Source organism: Tursiops truncatus, chromosome 18 (assembly GCF_011762595.2).
Source record: "Tursiops truncatus isolate mTurTru1 chromosome 18, mTurTru1.mat.Y, whole genome shotgun sequence".
NCBI classification, from domain to species: domain Eukaryota; kingdom Metazoa; phylum Chordata; class Mammalia; order Artiodactyla; family Delphinidae; genus Tursiops; species Tursiops truncatus.
In genome coordinates this window covers 15437126-15463876 of record NC_047051.1, presented here as the reverse complement: position 1 = coordinate 15463876, position 26751 = coordinate 15437126, and the positions used below count along the sequence as shown (strand labels likewise).

At 45.5% G+C, this 26751-nt stretch overlaps 1 protein-coding gene across 6 annotated transcripts; it reads left to right on the top strand.

Moving 5' to 3' along the window:
• The first annotated feature begins 22 nt into the window (after positions 1–22).
• THSD1 (thrombospondin type 1 domain containing 1) lies at positions 23–26298 on the top strand. Of its 6 annotated transcripts, XM_033843764.2 has the most exons (6): positions 31–174; positions 424–527; positions 3137–3286; positions 6791–7756; positions 18530–18688; positions 24685–26298. In XM_033843764.2, exons 3-6 carry the CDS (start codon positions 3229–3231, stop codon positions 26034–26036), a joined length of 2535 nt encoding a protein of 844 aa, XP_033699655.1. In that variant the 5' UTR covers positions 31–174; positions 424–527; positions 3137–3228; the 3' UTR covers positions 26037–26298. The 6 variants fall into 6 exon arrangements, with proteins under 6 accessions (XP_033699657.1, XP_033699655.1, XP_033699656.1 ...); XM_033843766.2 differs by lacking the exon at positions 424–527 and having other exon boundaries at positions 23–174; XM_033843765.2 differs by lacking the exon at positions 424–527 and having other exon boundaries at positions 33–174; positions 3088–3286.
• The last annotated feature ends 453 nt before the right edge of the window (positions 26299–26751 follow it).

Below are 26751 nucleotides of genomic sequence, written 5' to 3'. Positions count from 1 at the left end.
CCCGCCCGCCGGGTGCCGCCCTCCTCGCGCCGTCGGGGGCGGACCCGGGCGGGGCTGCGGGAGCGGCGCGCGGGGGCCGGGGGCGCAGTCCCGGGACGCGGGATGCTCGGTACGCTGCCTCATCGCGGCCCAGGCCACTCGCCTACCTCGCCACCTCGCCCGCCGGTCCCAGAGGTAAGAAGAGCGTTCCGGAAGCAACCCGGCGGGAGCTCCCGCCGCGGGGTCCCCGGCGGCTCCCGGGACCCTTCCGCCCCACCCTCCCCGCCGCCGGAAAGCACTGGTGGACGGGACCGTTCTCTCCACGCACCCGGTCCCCTTCCCTCGCTCCTTGGTGCTCAGCCCCCAGGGACACGCGTTAAAAAGTGTCGTCTCCGCATCTCTGAGTCCCGACTTCAACCTGAACTCGGCGCTCTCCTGGCGCAGGTGTGGCCGAGTGTCTGAGGCTGACCGTAGATTGATGGGTGTTGAGTCCGAATAGTTGGAACCCTTGAAGAACAGCTTCTGGGAGACTCTGCGTTTCAGAACAGGTTTGCTTCTTTCCATAAAGAAATCCTTACTGGGATGCAAGCAGTATGAGATATGTGCCTTGCAAAACGGTCCTCATTTTAAGAGATGTTGTGCTGGGGGACACCGGCAGCCTTAGATTTCCAAGCGTAAACTTGACTCGCAGGCCTGGCGAAAGCTGAGTAGATGTGGGGAGTGCACAGCTGAGTAGATGTGGGGAAGCAGCATCCAGCCCGTGGGACCAGGCGTATATTCGCCGATTGGCCCGAATATATAAATACAGCCCGTTTACACGAGCCGTTTTGGAATTAGCGATTTCCTCCTAATAAATACTACTATTAGATATACACTCGAGCATGTGCATGTTTGTCAGAACGGACAAGATCACTTTGCTTCTTTTTGTTTTTCCTTTTATTCTTTCATAAATCATTGGTCCCATGGTGTTTAGCATAATTCAGTTTCTTTTTCTGTAGCTCTGAAGACACTATAGGGGATACAGAAGCGTGTATCTTAGCTGATTTCAGCAAAAACATGGGATCTGAGCTTAGCGTGGTGCCCTTAGCCACTGAGAATATTCACAACTTCCTCCTACCCTCTAGCTGATACATTTAGAATTTGTCTATAAACGTTTATGGGTGTGAATGCTATATGGAAGTTTTAAAAAATGTGTATAAAGTATACCTAAGTTCCTATTTTCTCAAAATGATTCTCAAGCTAAACATTGTAAGTAGCCAGTTGTGGTATTGGGAACACATGTTGGAAGAAAATAAGCAAGGTTTAAAAAAAATTAAAGAAGCATGCTGTTTTCTTTAAAACAACAACAGAAACGTAGTGATTTTTTACCCGGCATTCCATTCCATTCTGGGATGCTCTGTTAACATCTTCAAATTAGTGGTTGAGCTAGTGAAAAAAAAATCAGCATTAATTTTCAAAAGCTTGAGAGCATTAAAAAAAAAATCCATATTATGTAAACCATACTATGGCTTATAAAATAAAGCAGCCTGTTTTCAGGTAGCCTGGATTATCTTGTAATTCCATTTCCATCCAGCTCTAAATATAGATTATGACACTATTCTGTTTTACTAGTCTTTTTCATAAGAAAGAAAATGTGTTATAAACACAAAATCAGTTGTGATTAAGAACTTCTTTAAAAAATGGTTGTCATGGGGAAGCAAGCAATTTGGGAGAAGCCAGTACAACTTTTGGGGGCCAGGGATAGCTTGTTTCTCCTTACTTCAATTACTGAGTAGCAGTGACTAAAAGGAAGCATTTTAATTGCCCTAAGTGCCCACACTTGCCTGGGGGATACGATGATGCTCACCTGCTGTCTTTGGTCAGGTTTCCCAATTCATATTCAAGGAAACGATTGGGTCAAATCCATGCCTAATTCCAACAAAACTGAATTTTCTTTTTTTTTTTTGTTGGGGAGGGTGGGAGCCTTAATCATCTGCATGATTACACTTCCTATCTCTGCTTCTCTTTGAGGAAGTACAGCATTTCCTTTGCTCAACCAACTCCTACAGAAAGAAAGCTAATAGAGACACACCAATTTCCTTTCCATTGAATTTTTGATTATTTCAGTCAGTCCTCTTAATTCCCTTAATTTCTGTCTTATCCGAAGGGATGTGACGTACGTATATTTGGAATATAATGTACTTATTAAAAACAGATTAACTGCATAATGGAGGGGAATGTAAACATTAAGAAAATATATATTTGTTTTATGTTTAGTACCCCATAGTTTCCTAGACTCAAGTTTCCTAAGACTCAAGTATGAAAAATACTGGCTCTTAAATGCCCTGCATCTTATTCTGTTGTCTAATAGTCTGTTTATATCAAAATAAGTGCCTCTTCCCACAAATCATTCTGAACCACAGGCCATCAAGGCCTTCCCTGCCCTCCTAGGTGGTCTGGGAAGATTGCTCATGAAATCAGCCATCTCCTGATGGCATGCCAGCCAGCAGCAACAAGTACTGGAAGGGTGACAAAGATGATAGCTGTTACTTGTTTTCTCTTTAGAGTGCCCTGACCAAGGGAAGTCTGGACCACCTGGAGTTCACATTTAATTGCAATAATCTGGGTATATATTTTTTTAAAGGTTTGATAGTTTTGATATAGCTCCTAGGCATTCAGAAATGAAGCAATCCAGAGAACACACCAACTGTGCAAGAAGGACAGTGTTCATAAACCCATTTGTGGAAGCAAGGCAGGTCTACACAGCACGATGCAAAACGAAAGTTTGGCAAAATTTTAGTCAGTCGATTAACTGGCGTATTAACTATGCCAAGCACATAAATATGTGAAGATATAATATTATCCAGGTTGGCAAGGAGCTTTGATGAAATTAAGCAGAGAACAACCAACTCTCCACTTAAGGATGTGCTAGAAAGGTAAGAGATGCAGTGTTTTGCAGATAGTCTTGGTGTTGGGCAGACCTGAAAGTTCTTAGCAGGTGAGCTATAATGGAAGGAAAGGACATGTAAATTACAGATCATTTCCCTGGGGGAACAGTAACGGCTTTGCTGTTTTCTTTTCAGTATTAACTAGGCAGTTTGACTTCTTAGAATGGTTTTGTCATTTCAGGATTACTATTTTATGAATCAAACTGAACAGAGCCAACGTCTTTTTGAAGTTCTAATTGCAGGTGTTTTTGAAGAAAAATTCACCATTTGGATGTGAGGAAGGACATGAGGAGACCAAAGACCTGGGATTTTGCTGATCAGAATGAAACAAATGTTGAAAGACTTTTCAAATCTATTGTTGGTGGTGCTCTGTGACTACGGTGAGTGTTGCGTGTACTTATGCTGTGGGTACCAATGAAGAAACATAAATGGAGGGTTTGTAAATGCATGGATGTCGATGCCCCTACATGAAGGAGGTAGGGCAGGGACTACACTGCAGTGCCTTTTAAACTGTGATTCTTGCAACCCTGGGTTCTCTTAAGGTTCTGCGTTATTATTTCAAATTTCACTTTAAATACACTCATTTCACAAATTGGAGACAAGCATGTTGCCCTCAGTTCTCTTTGATTGATTTCCTAGTATTTCAGTATTATATGTTTAAACTTCACTCACACACACAGGAAGTGATGTTTTATATATTGGGGTTCTACATGAGATTTCACTTGACAAGAGAGTTTGCTGCTGGAATACCTTTGGAACAAATCTGAATTTCAATCCTTGCCAGTTGTGTGCCTTTGTCTAGTTTCTGAATCTCTTTTTGTACCAGCAGCAATATTGAGAGGGTTGTTATGATGATAAGATAAACTCAAGAATGTGAAATACCTGAATGTCTGAGCACATAGTAGATGCTTAACGTTAGTTTTCTTCATTCATCTTGATTCAACTAAAAATTCATTTCTCAGAGAGTTTTATGCAGCTACTGAACCAGTAGATTCAACCATATAATACCCACCAGTTTTCTTTTGATGATTTCCAAGTATTTCAGACATCTAAGCAGTTGGTGGTATGAGAGTGGAAACTGTTTTCAGATTGATGAAGAAATTATTATTCAAGAGACAGAGAATCCTGGCTCATGTAATATCGGTTGGATGGACCAGAGTGTGTACTGTTACTTTTGTCCAGTGAGTCTCCTCCCTCAGTCTTTTATTTTTTAAAAGTTTATTTAAACAAGAAGACACTTGACTTGCAGAAAACCAATCTGGGATCATTTCTTTTAAAGTCCTTTATCCCTACTTAAAAATAGGTTGCTCTATATGTAACAGCCTCATTCAAAAAATTATAAAAGCTTGCTTTGTTTCATAATGATAAAGACATCAAAAATTTCCATTTAAAGAGTCTGCAAGGACATTTGTTATTGTTGAGAGCAGGTTATCTTACTGCAATATAAAAATAAAAGTTGATTGAGCATAAAATAGAGCATACAAGTTGAGTACAAAGGCTACTACTGGAAAAGGAGGTATTTTCATAGACCTGGATTTTTTTTTTCTTCTCCATTTGACTTTGATCAAAATATACCATTACCAGTTAGTGTTTTTGCTTTTTTAAAGCAACATGCTTATATTGAGACACCAGTTCCTTTAAATACAATAAAGGAATTTGGGGAGAGAGGAAATGAAAGAATGGAGAAAACTGTACTGTAGTAGTCAGGATGTGGTACAACCAAATTGTAGTTTTCTAAATGAGAGTGTATTCTTGCCTGTAAAAGCAAGAGTTTGAGAGTAAAGCAGCAAGTTCCCTCTTCAGTACACACCTCCTTTCTGCTGCTGTTGGAACCCATCCGTTGCGTCTGTTTCCTCGGTTTCCAAAGGGCCATGTGTGTCTCTTTCATCGACAGGCTGCCCGTCAAATCAGAATCTGATCTGCCTCATCGTTGTCCCTGTCACTGACAATTCATTAGTTAACTAAGTGCGGTGTGCCTCTCTTAAAATGCATCACAGAACCATTCTGCCCCATCAGATTCAAATGAATATGAGCTTTGTTCTCGGTCCTTTGTTCTCAGCAGTCCTTCCTGGGCTGCTGTGAGTACTGGAAGCTCTTCAGCCACCTGTTCACAAAAAAGTATCAGGTCCACTCTGAACTAGCACACAAGCTGCACCGAAAGCAGCCGCCTTTGGATGAGTTGTCTCCATCCAAAAGGGAGTGTCCCTCAATTTCTGTACTGACTAAAATGGAAAAAAAAAAAAAAAAACAACTTTATCCTATTAAGGTTTTCAAGCAAGTGCTGATTAAGCATTCAGGTCTATCCAAGTTTTATATATTTTATTTCACCTCATGTTAAATAAGAAATGGGTGAAGTGCTGAGCTAATTAAAACAAACCTTTATGTGCCAGTATTTTCATGTGCTGATTCTAATAATCATTTTTTATATCTTTGAATAGTCTATTTTTAAAAATCTTTATTGGAGTATAGTTGATTTACAACGTTGTATTGGTTTCTGCTGTCCATCAAAGTGAATCATCGAATAATCACTGACTGAGTATATTTAAAGACTACCAGCCCAGACAGCATATTGTCCTTTGGACATATATGATATGTACACATTATTATTATTATTATATTAATATAATATTATGTTATATTATCATGTATATATAAGAAGACTCATAAATTCATACTTACACATGTTGTTTTTCAAACCAAAGGGCACTGCAGTTCCTTAAATCTAGAATGTTTCTTACCCTAGTCACAGGCCAGCTGATTGTTGCATTGCCAAACTCTGTCTCCTTTGATATGTATTTGGATAGGGTTCAAAATAGAAACAGGGATTCTTGTGTGTCTGTGCTCTTCCCACTCTTTACTTCAGCTGCTCTGATGGGTCTCTTTTTAAAAAAAGATAGAATTGATCCTAACAGAGTGACACTTGTGGGCCAGTAGTCATCTGTCCTATCTAGGCCAATAGCAGTTACTGTAATGTCAGTAAAATTGCTAAGGACAAGCTTAGCTATTCCATAAATGTTCACTCTATCCCTTGAATAACCCATGCAGGATAGAATGTCAACATTTCTTATTCATCTAAAAATTTCTGCCTTATACAAAGGAAAGGCACTGTTTCCTTTACTGGTGAAAATGCTCAAGCACTTGTCTTGAATGTCAGAAAACAGTAACTTAGAAGTTCAGTTGATCGTTGGACAACACAGGGTTTAAGTTAAGGTTAAAGGCTCTGATCTTCTGCACAGGTATAATCTATAGTCGGCCCTGTGTATCTGCTGTTCCTCTATATCTGCTGTGTGTATCTGCGGATTCAACCAACCACAGATCGTCTAGTAGTGTAGTACTTACTACTGAAAAAATTTGTGTGTGTGTAAGTGAGCCTGTGCAGTTGAAGCCCATGTTGTTCAAGGGTCAACTGTATATTTAGGGTCTCCCATTTTAAGTAATCTAGAGCAGTGCGTGTTGTATCATTTAAATCAGGCTTTCTCTCATTTCACTGTAAATCCATTTTCCCCAAATACCTAAACACTTCAATATGCCTAAAATGAGAAGAGTCAAGTGTTGGATTTTTATGAGACTGGTCAGTTGTTACTCTTGCTTATTAGGTTTTCATCACTGATGTATTACCTTATTGACTGTTGTGAATTCAGAGTATTTACCACTAATTCATTATTTTCAACAAAACCATGAAAAATGGAGATGAAGGAACAGAGCCACTTTAGAATGGAGGCAGCTCAGGACCCAGCTCCCAGAGTCAGCACTCAGCAGCATTTTGCATCATCCTCGGCTCAGTTCAAACTTCTCTCGTGTCTGAAATGCTGTTTCCATCGATGTCACCAATAGTGCTGCTCAGATATTCCCTTTAAAAACCTACTCTGACCATTTCCTTTCAGTTCTTGGAGAAGCTGAATATCTCCTTCTGGGGGAACCGGGCCATGTAGCACTAAGCAACAGGACAGTGTCTGTGGATTTCCAGTATTTGGATGGCGCCAATGGGACGCTGAGGAATGTCTCTGTCCTGCTGTTGGAGGCCAACACCAATCAGACTGTTACCACCAAATACCTCCTGACCAACCAGTCCCAGGGGACCCTCGAGTTTGAGTGCTTCTACTTCAAGGAGGCCGGCGACTACCGGTTCACGATGACTCCGGAAGCCACAGACAGCAGCCCTCCGGTCCCCTGGTGGGAGAGGAGCGCCTTTCTGAAGGTGGAATGGCCTGTCTTTCATGTTGACCTGAACAGGACATCCAAGGCAGCTGAAGGCACCTTCCAGGTGGGCCTTTTTACCAGTCAGCCGCTGTGCCTGTTCCCCGTGGACAAGCCCGGCATCTTGGTGGATGTCACCTTCACCAACAGCCTTCCGGAGGCAAGGATGAGTCAGGGCCAGCCGCTGGAGATAAGGGCTAGCAAGAGGGCAGAACTCGCTCAAGGCCAGTGGGTTGAGTTTGGCTGTGCACCTGTGGGGCCGGAAGCCTATGTCACCGTGGTGCTGAAGCTGCTCGGCGGGGACTCGGTCATTACGTCCACAGGCCCCATTGACCTGGCCCAGAAGTTTGGATATGCACTGGTGATGAAGCCAGAGCTCACCTGTGAGTCCGGGGTGGAGGTGAGGGTGCTGCCCCCGCCATGCATCTTTGTCCAAGGGGTGATCGCTGTCTTCAGGGAGGCCCCCAGACGCCCTGGGGAAAGGACCATCCGGTTGGCTGAAAACAGTCTGACCTTGGGAGAAAGGAGAACAGTATTCAACTGCACTTTGTTTGACGTGGGGAGGCATAAATACTGCTTTGACTTTGGCGTCTCAAGCAGAAGCCAGTTTTCTGCAAAGGAGAAGGAGTGCATGCTAATTCAGAGAAATATAGGTTGGTATTGAGATTTTAAAGCACATTTTTTTAAATCAAATTGGCGCCTTCATGCAATCAAATTATTATTTTGAATTTAGGTGAACTTGATTTTCTATGAACGGTACCATCATTTTTATGGTTCACTCCCCATAATGTCCCAAATGGCATTAGCATCCTTATCTGAAAAATGAAGAGTACTGGTTAGCATACCGAGCGCACTCCTAACTAACTGCTCCAGGTCTTAGTTTCCCCATCAGTAAAGTGGGGATGATAAGAGTATCTACCTCAGAGAGTTGTAAGAATTGAGTGAAATTAATGTATACAGTTCTTAGCACAGTGCCTCAGGTAAGAAACAGTGATAAACGTCAGCTATTATTACATTGTATTTTATTTGTTTGTTAATTTAATTTTTATTTTATATTGGAGTATAGTTGATTTACAATACTGTGTTAGTTTCAGGTATACAGCAAAATGAGTCAGTTAGACATATATATATATATATATATATCTCCATTCTTTTTTCAGATTCTTTTCACGTATAGGTTATTACAGAATATTGAGTAGAGTTCCCTGTGCTATACAGTAGGTCCTTGTTGATTATCTATTTTATATATAGTAGTAGGTATATGTTAATACCAAACTCCTAATTTATTCTTCTCCCACCCCGACCTTTCCCCTTTGGTAACCTTAAGTTGGTTTTCGAAGTCTGTGAATCTGTTTCTGTTTTGTAAATAAGTTCATTTGTATTATTTTTTAGATTCCACATATAAAATGATATCATATGATATTTGTCTTTCTCTGCCTGACTTACTTCACTTAGTGTGATCATCTCTAGGTCCATCCATGTTGCTGCGAATGGCATTATTTCATTCTTTTTTGTGGCTGGGTAATATTCCATTGTATATATGTACCACATCTTCTTTATCCATTCCTCTGTCGATGGACGTTTAGGTTGCTTCCATGTCTTGGCTACTGTAAATAGTGCTGTCATGAACATTGGGGTGCATGTATCTTTTCGAATTATGGTTTTCTCTGGATATATGCCCAGGAATGGGATTGCTGGATCATATAGTAGCTCTGTTTTTAGTTTTTTAAGAAGCTTCCATACTGTTCTCCATAGTGGTTGTACCAATTTACATTCCCACCAACAGTGCAAGAGGGGTCCCTTTTCTCCACACCCTCTCAGCATTTATTGTTTGTAGACTTTTTGATGATGGCCATTCTGACTGGTGTGAGGTGATAACTCATTGTAGTTTTGATTTGCTGTTCTCTAATAACTAGTGATGTTGAGCATCTTTTCATGTGCTTTTTGGCCATCTGTATGTCTTCTTTGGAAAATTTCTATTTAGATCTTCTGCCCAGTTTTTATTGATTTGTTTGTGTGTTTTGATATTGAGCTGTATGAGCTGTTTGTACAGTTTGGAGTTGGTCGCTTTGTTTGCAAATATTTTCTCCCATTCTGTGGGTTGTTTATTCGTTTTGTTTATGGTTTCCTTTGCTGTGCGAAAGCTTTTAAGTTTAATTCGGTCCCTTTTGTTTATTTTTGTTTTTATTTTCATTACTCTAGGAGGTGGATCCAAAAGGATATCGCTACGATTTATGTCAAAGAGTGTTCTACCTATGCTTTCCTCTAAGAATTTTATAGTATTCAGCCTTACATTTAAGTCTTTAATCCATTTTGAGTTTATTTTTGTGTATGGTGTTAGAGAATGTTCTAATTTCATTCTTTTGCATGTATTTAAAAATTCTGTTATTACATCATATGGCAAGTCCATGGCAGGTATGATCAGAATTCAAAGCTAAATCCCAAATTGTACTTAGTAGCTTTTCACTTCCTCTAGAACGTCCTCAAGCATGTCTCTTTTCTCTTACCTCCTTCATTTTAAGAACGAAGCCTCTTTAGTGAGAGTTCAAAGCAAGATTTCTAAAAACTTCTTTTTTTTTTTTTTTTGAGGTACGCGGGCCTCCCACTGCTGTGGCCTCTCCCGCTGCGGAGCACAGGCTCCGGACGCGCAGGCGCAGCGGCCATGGCTCACGGGCCCAGCCGCTCCGCGGCATGTGGGATCCTCCCGGACCGGGGCACGAACCCGTGTCCCCTGCATCGGCAGGCGGACTCCCAACCACTGCGCCACCAGGGAAGACCCTAAAAACTTCTTTAAATTTTGAATTCTCTGCATAACGCCCTCCCTAATCACAAAGAAGTGGGGTTATTACAATTCCATCCATGCCCCAGGCTCCTCTTTGCGTTTCTTTCCCTTTTCCTGGGTGCGAGCCTGGCCCTGGCAAGAGGTTAATCTGGCAGGGATTGTCCAGATCGTTTACACGTGCTCTTATTTCCGTCCCCGCTAATCCTGTGCTCCCTGACGGCCCCAGCCTCTGAGCAGCCTCAGTGCCCCACGTGTTTCTTGCTCCAAATTCACTCACTCCTCCTTAGAAGTCCCTTTCCTTTGACTCTCTCCCCACCCACTGGCCACTTCCCTGCTTGCACTTACCTCTGCCTCCAGCCTAGATTCCGTGGCCCATCCCCTTAATCACTCTCCGACCAATACCCTAAACACCTCTGCCCCCTGTCCTTCTGATTGCACCCAGCCACCCCCCGGCTCTGCGTGAATCCAGCCATCTGCCGGCCGCCCTCGGCACCCGGGCAGGCCGGGCCTCCACCCTTCCCTGGGCCCACCGTGCTGCCCACCATGCTACTCACTGTGCTCCTACCCTGCACAGCAGCTCTTGCGGCCCTCTTCTGCTCTCCTCCGACCTCACCCGCGCCCCTGCCTAACTCTCTGAGCTGACTTGCTCCTGCCACACAGAGCAGCGGGAAGCCATCAGGTGCGAGCTCCCTCACCCTCCCACCAAAATATCCGTAAGCCTGCAGGCAGCCATCCCACAATCTCCGCCTCCTTTGCTGTCCCCAGGGAAGCAGTGTCATTCCTCCAGTACAAGGTCAACCCTCCCCTCCACTGGGGGTCCCAGCCCCTCTGCTCTATCAGGAACCTTCTGTTAATCATTATTCCCCTATCTCCTCCGCCTCTAACTGTCCCTTCTTTTCTGGTTCATTCCCATCAACTTCGAAATGTACTTAATTGTCTCATCTAAACACGAAACAAAGTCACCCCTCATCGCCTGGTTCTCCCCCAGAGCACAACCTGTTTCTCTCGTCTTCCTTTTATAGCCCCGGTTCTTGAAAAACCCACCTGTACTTTGGGGTTTATTTCCTCACCCCCATTCACTTTTCAACCCACTCCAAACCCGTACCCCTCCCCTGCAAATGCTCTCACTAAAGCAGCCAGCGAATGACTTCCAGGTCCCAAACTCTGGGGATGCTTTCCAGTCCGTATCTTCGTTGACCTTGATTCTGTGACATTACACTTGCCTTGTTTACCTCCTACCTCCCTGGCTGTTCCTTCCAGGTCTCCTTTGCCGGCTGGTTCCATGACCCCATCGCATCCCTTAAGGCTTGGACTTCTGCATCCTATACTAGAACCTCAGCATTTTTCACTCTTCACACACTCGCTAGGTGATTACTGTCCTGATGCTGGTGACTCCATGCTGGTATCTCTCCCCCACATCCAAGTGCTGAATAGCTGTCACCCCCCAGATGTCTCCCAGGCACCTCAAAAGCAGCATACCTGGAACTGGACTCATCATCTCACCCCCTAAACCTGCTCCTCAGTACAGGACTCTACCTCGTCTCATTGTTCAAACCCCAGACCCAGGAGGCTTCCTCTTCTTCACTTCCTATGAATAAATCACTAGGTCCTATGGATTTTGTCTCTTTAAAAAGTCTGTGTCTCAATCTCTGCACGTTTCTCCATTTCCACTGATACCGCATGGTTCCCTCCCTCCGTCCATTTCATTCTCTCAAGGCAAGCCAGAGAGGGACTGTTGAAAATTCAGGTCAGCTGAGGCTATTCCCTTGCTGAAAACTTATCAGTCACCTCACTTGACATGTCACTCTTATGAGGATGGGCATCCACAGATGGGCTGGAGACTGGGCAACCCTCCTCCCACCTTCACTTGGTTAACATTAACCCGTCCCCCAAGTCTCCTGGATGACTCTTCCTCAACCCCAGACTAGGTAAACTCCCCACTGTACGCTGGCCCAGCATCCTTAGTTCCTCTTTCATGGCATTTATCACTTCTGTCATTGCTTGTTCAGGGTCTTTCTCCCCACGTTTCTTCCCTCCCCCACCATGCCCCCAGATTGGAGAAGCTCATTTGGCGACAGAAGCTGACTTGGGCTGCCAGGAAGCTATTTATGATCCTTATTTGGCCCGCTTTGTACACCTGCCACATTAATAGATACTCAGTACATGTTTATTAAAGTGAAAATTGCACTCTGATGTCTCAGCTAGGTATCAGTAGAAAAACAATTATGTTAAACTAATCATTCAAGATATGCTTGCCATTTCAAAAAGAATTTATTGCTTAGAGGGAAAAAAAATTCTAATTGACTGAATTTAGTGGAAACAAACCAAGGGGAGTAAAGGAATTCGGGCCACGTGATGAAAGACCTTGGGAGCAGGAGGTCTTTGTGTTGGTTCTCCCTGGGAAGGGGCAGAACAGGGAGTGATGCTCTGTGTCTAGGCTGAGGGTGCTCAGGGCTCCCTGTGGGGCTGCAGCAACTAGACATGACCAGGCAGTAGGGCTGGAAGCAGTACCTCGAGGGGCTAAGCATTCCTGGAGACCCCAGATTCTCTGTGTGGCCGCCCAACAGGGACTCTGGTTAATCAGTGAAATTGATGCCAGTGGTGGGAAACTCAGTGCCTTTGTGTTTTTAGTATAAAAGTTTATAACTAAATCGAGTTCTTTTCATTTTCCATTAAAATTGACAGCTCTGACCAGTAAAGACTGGTTTTTTTTTGCCAAATGGCATCATTCAGGAACCCCATTGAACCTACCATGAGGTGTGACCCACCGACTCACAATGAATTTCTCATTAGTTCCTTTTGGAAGGGGAATAAAGGGTTTGATATGTTTGTCTCTTTTTCCAAATATGTCTTAGGACCTTAAAACTGTAAATACTGATTTACAGCAAAAAGATGTCAAACATGATTATTTGTGACCTTCATTTATCCTACTTAGTATGAATGTCCATGTGTTTGTCTGCAGAAGCGTTAATGTGTGTGATTATGGGATGCTGCTAGGGGAGTGTTAGTAATATCTGGCACAGGTGCTGTAATAACATGCAAAAGTCTAAATTGAGAAATTCTAAATTCTGAACTCATCTGCCCCAAGGTTGTCAGATAAGGGATAATGGACCCTGCATCTCAATGCAAAATATGTATTTAGGGCAAAGTTGAGAATTAATGATAGAGGGTATAAATTCATAGTCACATAATTTTTTTTACTTAGTTTTTTTGACAAGTAAAAATTGTATATATTTAACACACAGTTTTCTTGATAATTTAAATTTGTTGGCCATCTTCTTGTTTCTCTGATTAGATGGTCTTGGTTTTCCTTCACAAGGTGACTGAACAAGAGCTTTTTACCAAGAAGAGGAGTACCGTCATCCTGTCATTTGCTTCTTATTTGCAGGTGCTTAATTATTGTATCATCTTTAATTCTTTGCCAGAATCTTTTTTTTTTTTTTTTTTTTTTTTTTTTGCGGTATGCGGGCCTCTCACTGCTGTGGCCTCTCCCATTGCGGAGCACAGGCTCCGGACGCGCAGGCTCAGCGGCCATGGCTCACGGGCCCAGCCACTCCGCGGCATGTGGGATCTTCCCAGACCGGGGCACGAACCCATGTCCCCTGCATCTGCAGGCGGACTCTCAACCACTGCGCCACCAGGGAAGCCCTGCCAGAATCTTTATAAGTCATTTGTCCACCTAATTCACCTAAAACTAGAGAATATAATTTAATATAAACAGGCCCTTATACTGTATGTGAATTTCTGACATAATAACATTTGTATAGTGATTACTTTGCACCAAGAACTGCTCTCAGTGCTTTATGAATATTAACCCATTTAATCCTTATAATAACCCTATGAGTTAGGCTTATTGTATTGTCAGTTTGAGAGGTGAAGAAATGAGGCACAGAAAAAGGGTAAGTAATTTTTCCAAGGTTGGTGGCTTACCCACTACTGGTGGTTAGACTGGCTTGAGCATTTGCTATTCCCACTCTTCCATGCTGGCTCCCATATAATCATCTATCAATCTAGATATTAAACAATATGAAACTTTTAGATCAAAAAGCTCCAGTATTTTCCTCCTCATCTCATGGGTTCACCTTGTGCTTCCCACCCCTCCTGAAAGACATGTAACCCACTTTGGAGCCCGCTGGCCCAGGCATAAGCATGGTTGGTCTAATATGAATGAGCCTGTGCGGGGCACAGAAAACCTGGACTGCTTATCCAGGTGCCTTTGTTCCCACTGTGGCTTTTGGCTACTTACTCATGTCTATAGAATTTTCTTTCTTTTTTTGTATATTTTATAATAACTTTATTTTTTTAATAGAATTTTCTTCTAAGGACGTTTTGTTTAGTTACTTTAGTCTCTTGAGTGAAATATCTTGCAGGTGTGAATATTTCATACTCTGTATTCCTTCAAATATTCTTGGGAGTGGAAACAAATCTCCCTTTTCTTGTTGCAGACACATTTTGCTCATTCAGAATTAATATCCTCTAGAGTGGCCTGAAAGGCATTTATCCTGGTCAAACAGGTTTGTTAACGCAGTGGGAGGGCATGTATGGACATCTAAACAGGACAAAACAAAACAGCCTTTCATTCATGAAGTAAGGCTACTGTTTAGAATAATGTCATCTTATTCTTCATTTGTAACATGTGAACTATAGCTGGCCAATGAGTTCCTGTTTTGCCAAGTATTTTCCTCCGTGTTATTAACAGAAATCTTCAGGGAACAAATAGAGGTATTTAAGGCATTTTAAAAATTTTGGCTGATTAAGTCTGTTTATTGCTTTATTTGAGTGATTTCCCTTGTTTTCTGTTTGATTAATTTGGTTTAGCAGTAAAAGAACCTAAAACTTAGTTTAAATGTTTATTTTTTAAATTGTTGATGATCCTGCCAGCCATAATTTTACTTTCAAAGGAAAAAAACACATTTCAAAGTGAGATTTTTGACATTAAGATTCATGCTTTCATCAAAACTTTGATTTTTTTTGTTTCCTGGTGCCCACTAATGGAATTTTTGTTTTTAGTTTGACAAATGACTTTATGTATTTAAATAATGTCTACGTAAAGTAAAAGAAGAGTTAAGAAAGAATAAAAAAAGGATTCTCAGCTTCTGTAATTCGACCTCTTGTGGTCTTAAATATGAGCACAAGAGAAGGATAAACTACGTATTGACTTTTCAATTTAGATTTCACAGTGGTGGAATTACCAGTAGATTTTTCAAAAACGAAATCACAATACTTTAGCTCAGAGAGACTTACTATGAGATTCCCACAGCTTTGCAAGCACGGGGAGCTCAGTGTCTGAACAGCTCTGAAGCTCGAGGACAAAGCTGCCTTGTTGTTCTGCCATTTGAGGAGCCACAGAGTGATCTGGGAGGCACAGAACCAACATTGTGTTCAGCTGGACCTCTGGGTGGAACATAATTACCACACCTCAGCTGATGTTGGTCCAGGACACTGGTTTGTAATGCTCCCACCCTTGTGACAATCCGAGACTTTTAATTGCTCTAAAGAAGTCATGTGCCATGACTCATTCCAAAGATTGCACCACTTGGCTCACCTGAGAATGTAACTGCCCTGCACGTTTTCCGTATGTTTTTGTAGTGCTTTGTATACCCTTGACTGCATTGTGAGTTTTTGTCCATAACGATGAAGAGAGACTTTTAGGCAGAGGATATCTTGTGCCTGGTGTGGGCATGACCTGATAGGTCTTGGGATTGGATGGGTGCTCACAGAGAAGGGACTTAGGGTAATTATTTGTAGGGAATTATTCAATTATTCTCTCTGGCAATGATTACTTATATGCTTGGAAGAGATGTTTGCATTTGTCAATCAATAATGACTGTTCTGGGAATGTTTCGTAGTATGTATTTTGAAGCTCTGGTGTTAGTCGCATATCCCTATTTATGGTTGTTAAGGCTGCTGGCTGAATTGACCCTTTGGTCATTATGTAACATCCCTCTTTATCTCTGGTAATACTCCTTGTTCTGCAGTCTGCTTTGTCTGATATTAACAGTACAATTCCAATTCGTTTCTCCCATTCTTTGAATGATTGTTATACATTTTACTTTATATATGTTATAAACACATAATACATTGCTACTGTTTTGGTTTTTTTTTTGCGGTATGCGGGCCTCTCACTGCTGTGGCCTCCCCTGCTGCGGAGCACAGGCTCCGGACGCGCAGGCCCCGGACGCACGGGCCCAGTGTCCATGGCCCACAGGCCCAGCCGCTCCACGGCATGCAGGATCCTCCCGGACTGGGGCACGAACCCACGTCCCCTGCATTGGCAGGCGGACCCCCAACCACTGCGCCACCAGGGAAGCCCCATTGCTACTGTTTTGCTTTAGATCATCAATTATATTTTAGAGCATTTAAAAATAAGAAGAAGTAAATTTTATCTTTACCTCTATAAATGCTAATTCTAGCACACTTCATTCCTTTATATTGATGCAGGTTTGCCTGGTATCACATTCCTTCTGCTTGAAGAATTTTCTTGGAACATTTTTTATAGTGAAGGTCTGTTGGTAGAATTAATTAATTCTATTAATTTTCATTCATCTGAAAAAGTCTTTACTTTTCCTTCATTTTTGAAAGATACTTTCACTGGATATGGAATTTGGGGTTGGTGATTTTTTTCTCCAGTACTCTAGAGATGTCAGTCCATTATCTCTGGCTTGCATGATGAGAAGTGTGCTATAATTCAGATTTTTATTCTTCTGTATGTGATGTAATTCCACCTTGCCCCCTCTCTCCCTCCACAGCCTTCAAAGTTTTCTATTTGTTTTTAGTTTTTAGCAGTTTGTAGTGTGTTTAACTTTTTTGTTTGTTTGCTTTTTTGTGTTTATACTGCGTCATGTTTTCTGAGTATCTTGGATGTAGTTTGGTGTCTTTCATTAATTTTGGAGAATTCTTGGACATTAGTCTCTTTTTCTTCTGGGATTCTAGTCATATGTATGACAGACTATTTGATATTGTCCCACAACTCTTGGGTATTCTGTTCTGTTTTATTCACTCTTCTTTTTTTCTCTCTCTCTCTTTGTGTCTCAGTTTGAGTGATTTCTGTCGATCTATATTCAGTTTCACTGTTTCTTTCCTCAGCTATGTTGAGTCTGTTGATGAGCCCCTAGAAAGCATTCTTCATCTCTGTTGCCATGCTGTTAATTTCTAGCATTCCGATGAACTCTTTTTAGTTTACAGTTCTCTGATGAAACTTTCTATCTGTTCATGCATCTTATTCACATTTTCCACGAAAACGTTAACATATTAATCATAGTTAATATCTCTCTCTGATAATTCCAATATCTGGGTCACATCTGAGTCTAGTTATCTTAATTACTTGGATATTTTATTGTTTTTTTCTTGTTTCTTTGTATGTCTCATAATTTTTGGTTGAAAGTTGGACATTTTCTTAGAACAGTAGACACTGATAAATAGCATTTATGCCTGGAAATTGGCATACCCTATTTATGCTAGGACTTCAGTGTGGAGATTGGGTCAATATAATAAGGAATTGAGCTGTGTTTGAGTTTTTGCTGTTGCTATGGCTATCCTCAGTGCACGATCGAGTTCAAAATTTTCTACTGTTGCTTTGTGTTTAGGGTAGGAATTGGGTTGCCAGAGGGTTTTCTCCATACCTCTGTTGCACCCTCAACTTTAGGCTTGAGCCTGCACGTCAGAAAGGCTTTTCCTTGTCACTCTTGCCTCTCCCCCAGCAGTGGACTCTTGTTATTTGATACTTGGTAATTGCTAGCCTGGAGCAGGGTGGGTGTTAGGTGATGGGAGTGGAAGAACATCTTCTTGTTCTGGTTCAGCCTTAGTCTTAGGCAAGTGCTCTGCCTCTGAGTCTCAAGGATGGGGCTTTGTAATGACCCTGCCCCTTGCCGGTGGTAGAAGCTGTCTATAAGTGTGGGCCCAGGGTCTTTCCTCCCCCTCTCTAGGGGTGAAAGATTTTCTTCTTTTTCCATTCCTGGGCAGCACTAGGTTTCAGCTGCTGCTCTTACAGTGACAGGGTTTTCTGTCCTGTCCGCAGTGGTTGGGCTTTTGTTGATGGAGCAGATGGGGAGGAGGGTCTGGGTGAGGTTTGTGTCTTTTCCACGAAGCTTCTCCTCCCCTCCTTGGCCTCCACCATGAGGGAGGCTCTCCCTGGTCTTCTGCCTGCCCTCGGTCCTCCTTGTGAAGATCTGGAGAAGAAGATGTGGAGAAGAGCCTGCAAGTGGGTACAAATTCCCAGTTGGGTAGTGCGACTCCCAGGGGTTCTGTATTCTCATGCTAGCCCACACCAGGCTTCTGGCGGTTCATTATATTTTTAGATGATTTCTCTCCAGCTTGTATGAGGCCTGGCATCTGCCCCAGCAAGCAGTGTTTGCATCCTGGCTTTCCTTGGAGGAGTCTGTCTTTCCTTCGAATTCAGGCCATTTGGTTGTCCTGTGACCTTAGCTCTCTGAAGAGTTCTAGGAAGGTTGATATTTTGTAGGTTATACAGCTTTCCTTGGTTGTAGGGGGAGCAGCAACATTCCAGCTTTCCTCTTCTGTGGGAATGTGCTTCTTTACTGACTTTTCAAAGCCTGAGATTTGAGTTTTGCTGCTTCGTTTGGGTGCCGTTAAATTCTGATTCTCAAGTGAGCTAGCATTAAAAGCCTGGCCGATGTCCTTGCAGAAACTTGGGGACTGTGGCAGCCGTGGAGCCAGTGTAGTGCCACGTGTGGGGACGGTGTCAGAGAGCGTCGCCGCCTGTGCCTGCCCTCCTCCCCCTCCCGACCTGGCTGCCCTGGAATGTCCTCGGAGAGCTCCCCATGTTCCCTGGAGGACTGTACGGGTAGGTATCCGTCCTCCTTCGCAAGCCTCTTCCCAGAGGGACTGTCGAACCCAGCCCTGCCTGACAGTCGCCAGTCTGAGTTCAGGAGTGGCCTCGACGCTCTGTCGCTGCTGCTGCTGGCTGTACAGACTCTGTGCCCTTCAGTGTGTCTGCGACTGGGGGTGTCTTGCCAGGGAGATGACAGGAGACTTAACACCGTCGAAGATGCGGAAATGACAAGGACATGGGTGTAAATGAAAGATTCAGACGTACGGAATCATGTTTAGAAATACAAAACATGGGAGGGATGATGATTTCTTCCCGATATTTGTTGTTTTTGTTTCTCCCTCCTTTACTTCCCCCCCCGCCCCCAGAAATTGTGGGAAAACATTAAAAAAAGAGTTTTTCACCTCCTCATCTCCGAGAAACCCCAGGGAACCAAAATGGGGCAAGGCACCCTATCTTATCCCCTGAAGGGCTCTGTGTTTATTCCTTCCCCCCCCGCCCCCGCCCAGGAGGAGAAGGTGGGGAAGTTCATCTTGCCATCACTTGGGGGCTGGCCCCTCCTTCATCCTCTGAGCATCTTGAAATGACCCCCACTAGTAGGTGCTCAGTGAGTATTTGATGTGGGTGGTCTATGGTGTGGTGCTCAGGTCACTCAGTTGGGTTTGCTGCAGCTTACGGAGCTGAATCCCATTCATTTGCCACAGGTTACAGTAAAAAAAAGAATCCTTGCTGTTCCCACACACCATCGCCCCTTCTGAGACACAGCCAGCTCCCCATTTAGCCTTTGCTGTGGTCCTGGCCCTTAGGTGAAGTCCTTCTTTCCAGTCCCGACTCCTTCCACTCTCCAATTCCACGTTGAAGACCATCCCTGGTTCCTTGTCCCTTTGGGATCTGGAGAAGTGTTTTTCTGTGTTTGGTCTCAGAGCACCTTGTAGCCAAGACCACTGGCACCTGGCAACACCTTGACCAGCATCCCCACCTGTGACCTAACAAAATTCTTGCTGTCTCCTCTTTCCAGCCAGTGCTGTAGGCCTTGTTCTCTTTATTCCAGCATCCTGAGGACATTCTCTCTCTGTGATTTTCCTATTACAACCTCAGACCCAGGCTCTTCTCCCAGCCCCCAGCCTACTGTCTTCTTTCATCAGCCCTGAGCCCCACCCTGAATCTTCTTTCTCCAGTTATATCTCACACTGTCTTCTGAGGCTCTCTTCTCTGTCTGTCCCTTTCTTTACAAGTCCCCTTACTCTCCACAGCTCCTTCCTTGTGCATAACTTCTTCCTCTCGGTTCTGGGATGGCGTGTTGTATTAAGATATTTCATCTAGAGTTCTGTAATACTCAAATGAATTAAAAATCAACTGCCCCTGGCTTTTACTGCACTTTTAGAAGGGACAACAGTATCAACCATTTATTACATTATCTCACTCAAAGCTCACAATAACTCTACAAGGCAAGGATTCTTTTTTTTTTTTTTTTTTTTTTTTGCGGTACGCGGGCCTCTCACTGTTGTGGCCTCTCCCGTTGCGGAGCACAGGCTCCAGACGCGCAGGCTCAGCGGCCATGGATCACGGGCCCAGCCGCTCCGCGGCATGTGGGATCTTCCCGGACCGGGGCACAAACCTATGTCCCCTGCATCAGCAGGCGGACTCTCAAACCACTGCGCCACCAGGGAAGCCCATGGCAAGGATTCTTATGCTGGGCTCCGATCTTGACAGCTTGCTGCTGCCCGGCATTTTTTCTAAGTGCCTTGCACGTATGAAGTCAGTACATCGTTATCTACACATACAGGTGAGGACTTTGCAGCAGAGAGAGAGGGTGAGTCACCTGCCCAAGACCATAAAGCTAGAAAGCAGGGAACTAGATCTGACCTCATGCTAAGCCACCTATCGTGAATACTTTGCCTCTACGTACAGGCCAGTCTAGCTTTCTACAACCATCCTGGAATTAGCAACCAGATTTTGAGGCTGTGTGGTATTATTTCACATTCTGGCATCTTAATCTCTTTAATCCTGGGTGGGAACTGGAAATGTGTACATTATGAATTAGCAGAGAGGGTAAGTGCTACAGGCACCCCTACTTCTACTATAAGTGGTCCTCAGAAAAAAATAAATGCTTGTGTGGATAAAAATGATCATTTCTTCCAACTGTTCTCTTTTTCCAGTTCAGCCTGTTTTCCACTCCTTGGAAATGTAAAGATCTGTTTGCAGGCTGCCTAGCGTCAGGAAGTCTCCTTCACTTCAAGGAAAAGAGGGAAGACAAGATGAGGCAGAGATGGGTGAGGTCAGCAGCTTTGGGGCTTTTCTCCAGCTGCGGTTTTGAAGGGTTCCAGAGAGTCAAGTGTAACAGCTGAGAGGTCCACGTGTACATTTGCAATGCTGCTACCCACTGACGGAGCAGCCACTGCAGACGAAGACATGATCAGTCAGGGAACGAGTCTTTCATCATTCAACTATTTTCACTTGGTTGAGAGTCTAGAGTTTTGCTTGGCTTTGAAAGGATGTTTTTATGCCAAGGTCTGAGTGCAGTAATCCTACGTTCATTTGGTCTATCTTGTTCACCACGAAGATGGGAGGATCCAGTTGCCATTGCGCCCACGTTCCATCTGATGGGGTGTTGGTCATTTTGCTATCACCTTTTCAATAATGAATCTATTCATGAATATAACATTAATTGAGTACCAACTCTATGCCGGTTATTGACTGGGGTTGGGAGTATAGAGATAAGCCATGTCTCTGGAAGGGGCTTATGATACAGCAGCTCAGCAGACACCCAAGCAGGCGTAGCATACAGTGCAGTAGAAAGGTATCCACAGCTTGCTATGGAAGCTTGTGACAGTCCATGCTGGGAACACCTCTGTTCCTGGAGGAGGTGATATTTGAGCTGAAGATTGAGAGCTGAATAGGCATCACCTGGTGAACTAGGCGAGAAAGGGAATTTTAGCAAATGGAGCAATGGATGAAAGCTTGGAAGACGATGGCGTATTATGAAACCCAGGGAACCTGGCAAGAGTTTGATGTGGCAGCAGGATAGAGTGTCAGGAGGGAGTGAGGGAAGTGAGGCTGGACAGGGGACTTCCCTGGCGGTCCAGTGGTTAGGACTTTGCACTCTCACTGCCGAGGGCCTGGGTTCAATCCCTGGTCGGGGAACTAAGATCCCACAAGCCGCACAGCGTGGCCAAAAGAAAAAAAAAAAGGCACAAAATGAGACTGAACAGGTAGGCGGGGGCCAGATCCCGAGGGCCCTTGAAGACTGGACCTGTGTTGTGGAGGGATCTCTTGCCTGTCGCGTGGAGTACAAATCAGAAGGGCCGGGAGTGGCAGCAGTGAGGGCTGTTGAGAGGTTTTCAGTGACCCAGGGGGAGAAGGGAGCACTGGCAGTGGGGATGCAGAGGAGAGAAGGATTCAGCGACTCTGGATGTGGCGAGTGTGGAGAGGGGAGTGTCGCGGGTGGGACCTAGGATTTTAGCACCGGCAGCTGCAGGACAGAGCGCCATTCCCGTGAGATCAGATGTATCAGAGGAGGTGCAGGTTCCGCGGGAAGATGATGAGTCCTGGACGTGTGGAGGTGGAAGTGTCGGTGGGACGTCGATGGAGAGAGCAGAGCTAGTGGAACCAGAATGGGATCTAGCTCTCCTGGCTCCAAAGTGCATGTTCTTCTCTCCGAATTAGAGAATTGTTGAAACCAAGAAGAGAAACAATCACAGGAAGGGCCGGACAGTAGCCGATGCTGCAAAGCTCAAGGAATAGCAGGACGGAACTCCTTTGCATTTGGCTCCTCGATAGGAGCTGCTTCACTGGAAGCCTGGGGGCAGGGTGCAGGAGCCAGAGGTGACGAGGAGTCAGCACATGTGGACCCTTCTTTCTGTACGTTCCGCTGGGAAGACAAGGAGCGAGATATGGCTGTGGCATTAGTGAGAGGGTTCTAGAAAGATCTTTGTAAAATGCAAAGAGCTTGAACATGTTTCTGTGGAGCTGCACGGAGGAGAAGCTGGAGATAATAGGTACAGAGGGATGATCCCCCTGGAGAAGGGTGGCCTAGAGAGCACCTGGTGGACTCGTCTTTATGGGAAGGCACTTCTCCTACTAATTCCCTAGAGAAAGAGGGAAGTGGAGATGTGGCTGCTGCTGAGTTTATGGGGGAGGAGAGGATGGCAGAAGAAGCTGGGGTGTACTTGCTTGATAGCTTCTAACGTTTGTGATCTAGCAGACGGCTGAGGAAGAGGATTAGTGGTAAAACTTTGAAGCACTGTTGTAGGGGACGGAAGAGAGAGTTGCTTAGGAACCCGCGGAAGGATTTGTGGGCAGTCAAGTTTGGGCGCCATCAGTATGCAAAGGTTCTGGCCTGCATGGGTGCATTATTTTCTCCACCAGGGCTCAGGGGCCTGGGTGCAGCAGCAGATAATCCACGTGTCTGGATTTTTCTAGGAACAGACTTTTGCTTCTGAGCAGGGAAAGGGATACAGCTCAGTGTTAGAGGTCAGAGAGTTGAGATGATTGGCAGTAGAAGGATTGAAGTGATGGATCCTGGGTGTAGGGAGAGAAGTGAGGGCAGAAGGTGGCTGGCGGATGGAGAGAAAATGGAGGGGTTGGAGAATCAGATGTTGCGGCGAGGTTGAGTAACCGTTGTATGAACAATGAGTGAGCGAGAGGGGAGGATACAGCCGGAAGGTGGGCTGTGAAGCTTTAAGGTTTCAGAACAGGAGCAGCTGCAGACAATGGGAAGGTATGGCAGCTTGGAAGGACAATGAATGGTCCCAGCTGTGGGATGGTGAGGAAGACTGGACCCAGGTGCTAGTAACTGACGGCTGCCCTGAGGTGGGGAGATGACAGAGTTGAGGGGTAGAGGGTAGAGGGTGGTCTGGGTGGATGGCGTGGGCGTCAGAAGATTAGAACTTCTACACGGAGGTAAAAAGTTGGCTGAGATGGCAGCCAGGAATGAGGAGGCTGCGGAACATGCCCCGCTTCTGGTTCTGCTTCTGATAAAGCTTCACCCAAGAGTGAGCCGGGGAGGCTGTGCCCTGAGGGATGGCCTGTCCTCAGTCAGGCAAGGAGACACACAGTGTTTTGTGGAAAGTTTCTGCATCGTGAGGAGTTTGGTTCTAGGTGTCCTATAGGGTGCGGTGGAAAGGGGAAAGGGGAGCAGTGGGAGGATGGAGATGCGGCACAGAACTGGTGAGGATAAGACTATGGGAGGAAGAGATAGAGGACATGTGACTGGAAGGGCTTGAATGGCGAACAGTGACCAAGGAGGAAAGAGAGGTGAGGCCTGGTTGCGTTGGGTGGTCTCGGGTTCCCGGGTACTACAGGCTGAGGCCCCAGGTGGCGTCTGAGTCTTGGTGAAACATTTTGATGACTGTGAGACACACCAGTTTGAGAGAGCAGGGAAGAAGGAAAATCAATGCCACATAGAAGGTAGGAAGGGGAGTGAACAGCTGAGAAAACAAGAGTGAGAGAGCAGAGGCTTCAACACTTAGGAAAGGCAGTTCCTGGACACTGGGAGGGAAAAGTGAGCTGTAGTATATTGCTGGAAGACTTCTTTTCACCTATTAATTTCTCTTGAGATGTGCAAATTGAGCTACAACCTGCCTAAACTGTTTTGCATCCCAAGTGTTACACTTGGCAGAAATTTTCAGAGGTGCATCTCAAAGGTACATTTAATTATAGATATCCCACGTTTACCTTAAGTGAAAAACCTTGATTTTTACCTTGAAACGTTCCTCATGAGGCTTCTTTGTAGAAAACTGGGGACAAGTGTCCGCAAGAGCCGGTGAGCCACCTTGACTGTGGCTCATCTGCTCACCTCGCTTCTACCAGTGTCTGTTTTTCAGCTTGGCTTAAAAGCCTGCCTGCAGAAATATATGTAAGACCAGAAATCCCAGTCCTTGTTTATTTTCCTTCCTTCTTTAATTGCTACATAATTAGAGCGAGCCACTCAGAGACCTTAGACCCAGGCAGAGAAAACGATACTAGAGAATGCATTCGTTCTTCCTTTTTTTTTTTTTTTTTTTTTGTAGCTTTCCAGCCATCCAGTCCGTCTCCTTTCCAGCCCCAGACTCCCGTGAAGTCCAACAACATCGTGACGGTCACTGGGATATCCCTGTGCTTGTTCATCATCGTGGCCACTGTGCTCATCACGCTGTGGCGGAAGCTGGGCCGCGCCCCCAAGTGCAGCACCCCAGTCCACCACAACTCCCTGCACGCGCCCGGCTGCCGGAAGAACTCAGACGAGGAGAACATCTGCGAGCTGAGCGAGCCCCGCGGCAGCTTCTCAGATGCTGGCGACGGGCCGGCGGGGAGCCCCGCGGGCCAGGGCATCCCTCTGACGTACCGGCGGAGCGTGCCGGCGCCCCCCGATGACGAGACCTCGGGCAGCGAGAGCTTCCAGTCCAACGCCCAGAAGATCATCCCACCCCTGTTCAGCTACCGCCTGGCCCAGCAGCAGTTGAAGGAGATGAAGAAGAAAGGCCTGACGGAGACCACCAAGGTGTACCACGTGTCCCAGAGCCCCCTGACGGACACCGCCATCGACGCCGCCGTCACCGCACCCCCGGGAGGCTCCGAGAGCCCCGAAGAAGCCGCGGCCGGCAAGTTCCGCCTCAAATCCCCGTTCCTGGAGCAGCCGCCCGCGGTCGGCGCCGGGGACAGGCCCCCCTCCCGGCTGGACCACCCGCTCTCGCCGGCCAGCTGCGCCGTCAGCCCCAGCCAGAGCCTCCTCCGCAAGTCGCAGATGAGGAGCCACCCCCGGGGGTCCCATTTCCGGAGGACGGCAAGTTTCCACGAGGCCAGGCAGGCCCGACCGTTCCGGGAGCGGAGCCTGTCCACCCTGACCCCCCGGCAAGCCCCCGCCTACAGCTCCAGGAGCCGGACGTGGGACCAGGCGGGAGAGCGAGTCCGGCCCCCGAGTCGAGGCACTGCCCTGTTTCCGGAGAAACGGGACCACTGTCCAGGGGCAGGTGGAAGCAGTGGCCCGTTAAGCCCTTTCCCTAAACCCCACACCCTGGGGCAGCCCACGAGGAAACCAGACCTGGGGGATCGCCAGGCAGGGTTCGTGGCGGGAGGTGAGAGAACGGAGCCTCACCGGGCTCGGAGGGGACCGTCCCCCAGTCACAGGAATGTCTCAAGGAAGCGGCCTTCCTCCCCGGCCCCCAGAGATAGCTACCAGAGGGTCAGTCCTCTGAGCCCTTCTCAGTGTCGGAAAGACAAGTGTCAGAGCTTCCCCGCCCACCCGGAGTTCGCCTACTACGACAACACATCCTTCGGCCTCACTGAGGCGGAGCAGGGGATGCTGGACCTCCCGGGATATTTTGGGTCAAACGAAGAGGATGAAACCACGAGTACGCTGAGTGTGGAGAAGCTGGTCATCTAGACCGAGATCAGCCTGAGACTTCACACAACAGGGGCCCTTTGCCCACCTCAGGGTATCAGCTGCTCGCATTGTTTTGTGGACTGTTTTGTGTAACTATTTGTACAGCAGGACAGGATGTGGGGAGGTGGTAACTGACACCGGTGTCCGCATGTGTTTTAATTCATAAGGAAGAAGTTATTTATCCCTAGCTTTTCCCTTCGTTATCCTGTTTCTATTGGCTTATTACTGCTAACTCTGATAATAAAAATTTAAACGAGTGAAATAGGGCTTGGTCTCTCATGTGAATATGAAAACTGACAAGATGCAACTTGCCAGGTTCCAACTTGGAACAAACCTGAGAGTTTCAACAGGAAGAAGGGCTGGAACAAAGTAAGCTCGCCAATACAACCTGGAACTGTAATTTATTAAGTTTTAAATCCTTCAGAATTTGACTCCTGCGCGGGCAGTATTGAACAGGTTTTATATTTGCTTGATTAAGTCAATTATGGCTATTCCTAGGTTACCTAGAATTGGTGATACCACAAGATATTCCAGAAGAACTTTCAGGCCAGAGTTGGGGGATATCTTACTGTTTTTTACGCAAGAAAGAGTGCTGGGGACTCGACACAGACTTTATGTGAGTTAGTTCTGCTTTGGAGAAAGAATATAAGAAGCTGATCGTTCAGGTAGTGAGTCCAATGAAGACCTGTCCATCATTGTTCTGAGCAAAAAGTAA

Bases quoted from the DNA above. Each gene is read 5' to 3' on its own strand.
- THSD1 (XM_033843766.2), top strand. From the start codon at position 3,229: ATGAAACAAATGTTGAAAGACTTTTCAAATCTATTGTTGGTGGTGCTC. The intron at 3,287-6,790 runs GTGAGTGTTGCG...ATTTCCTTTCAG, and splicing joins GGTGGTGCTCTGTGACTACG to TTCTTGGAGAAGCTGAATAT. The intron at 18,689-24,684 runs GTAGGTATCCGT...TTTTTTTTGTAG, and splicing joins TTCCCTGGAGGACTGTACGG to CTTTCCAGCCATCCAGTCCG.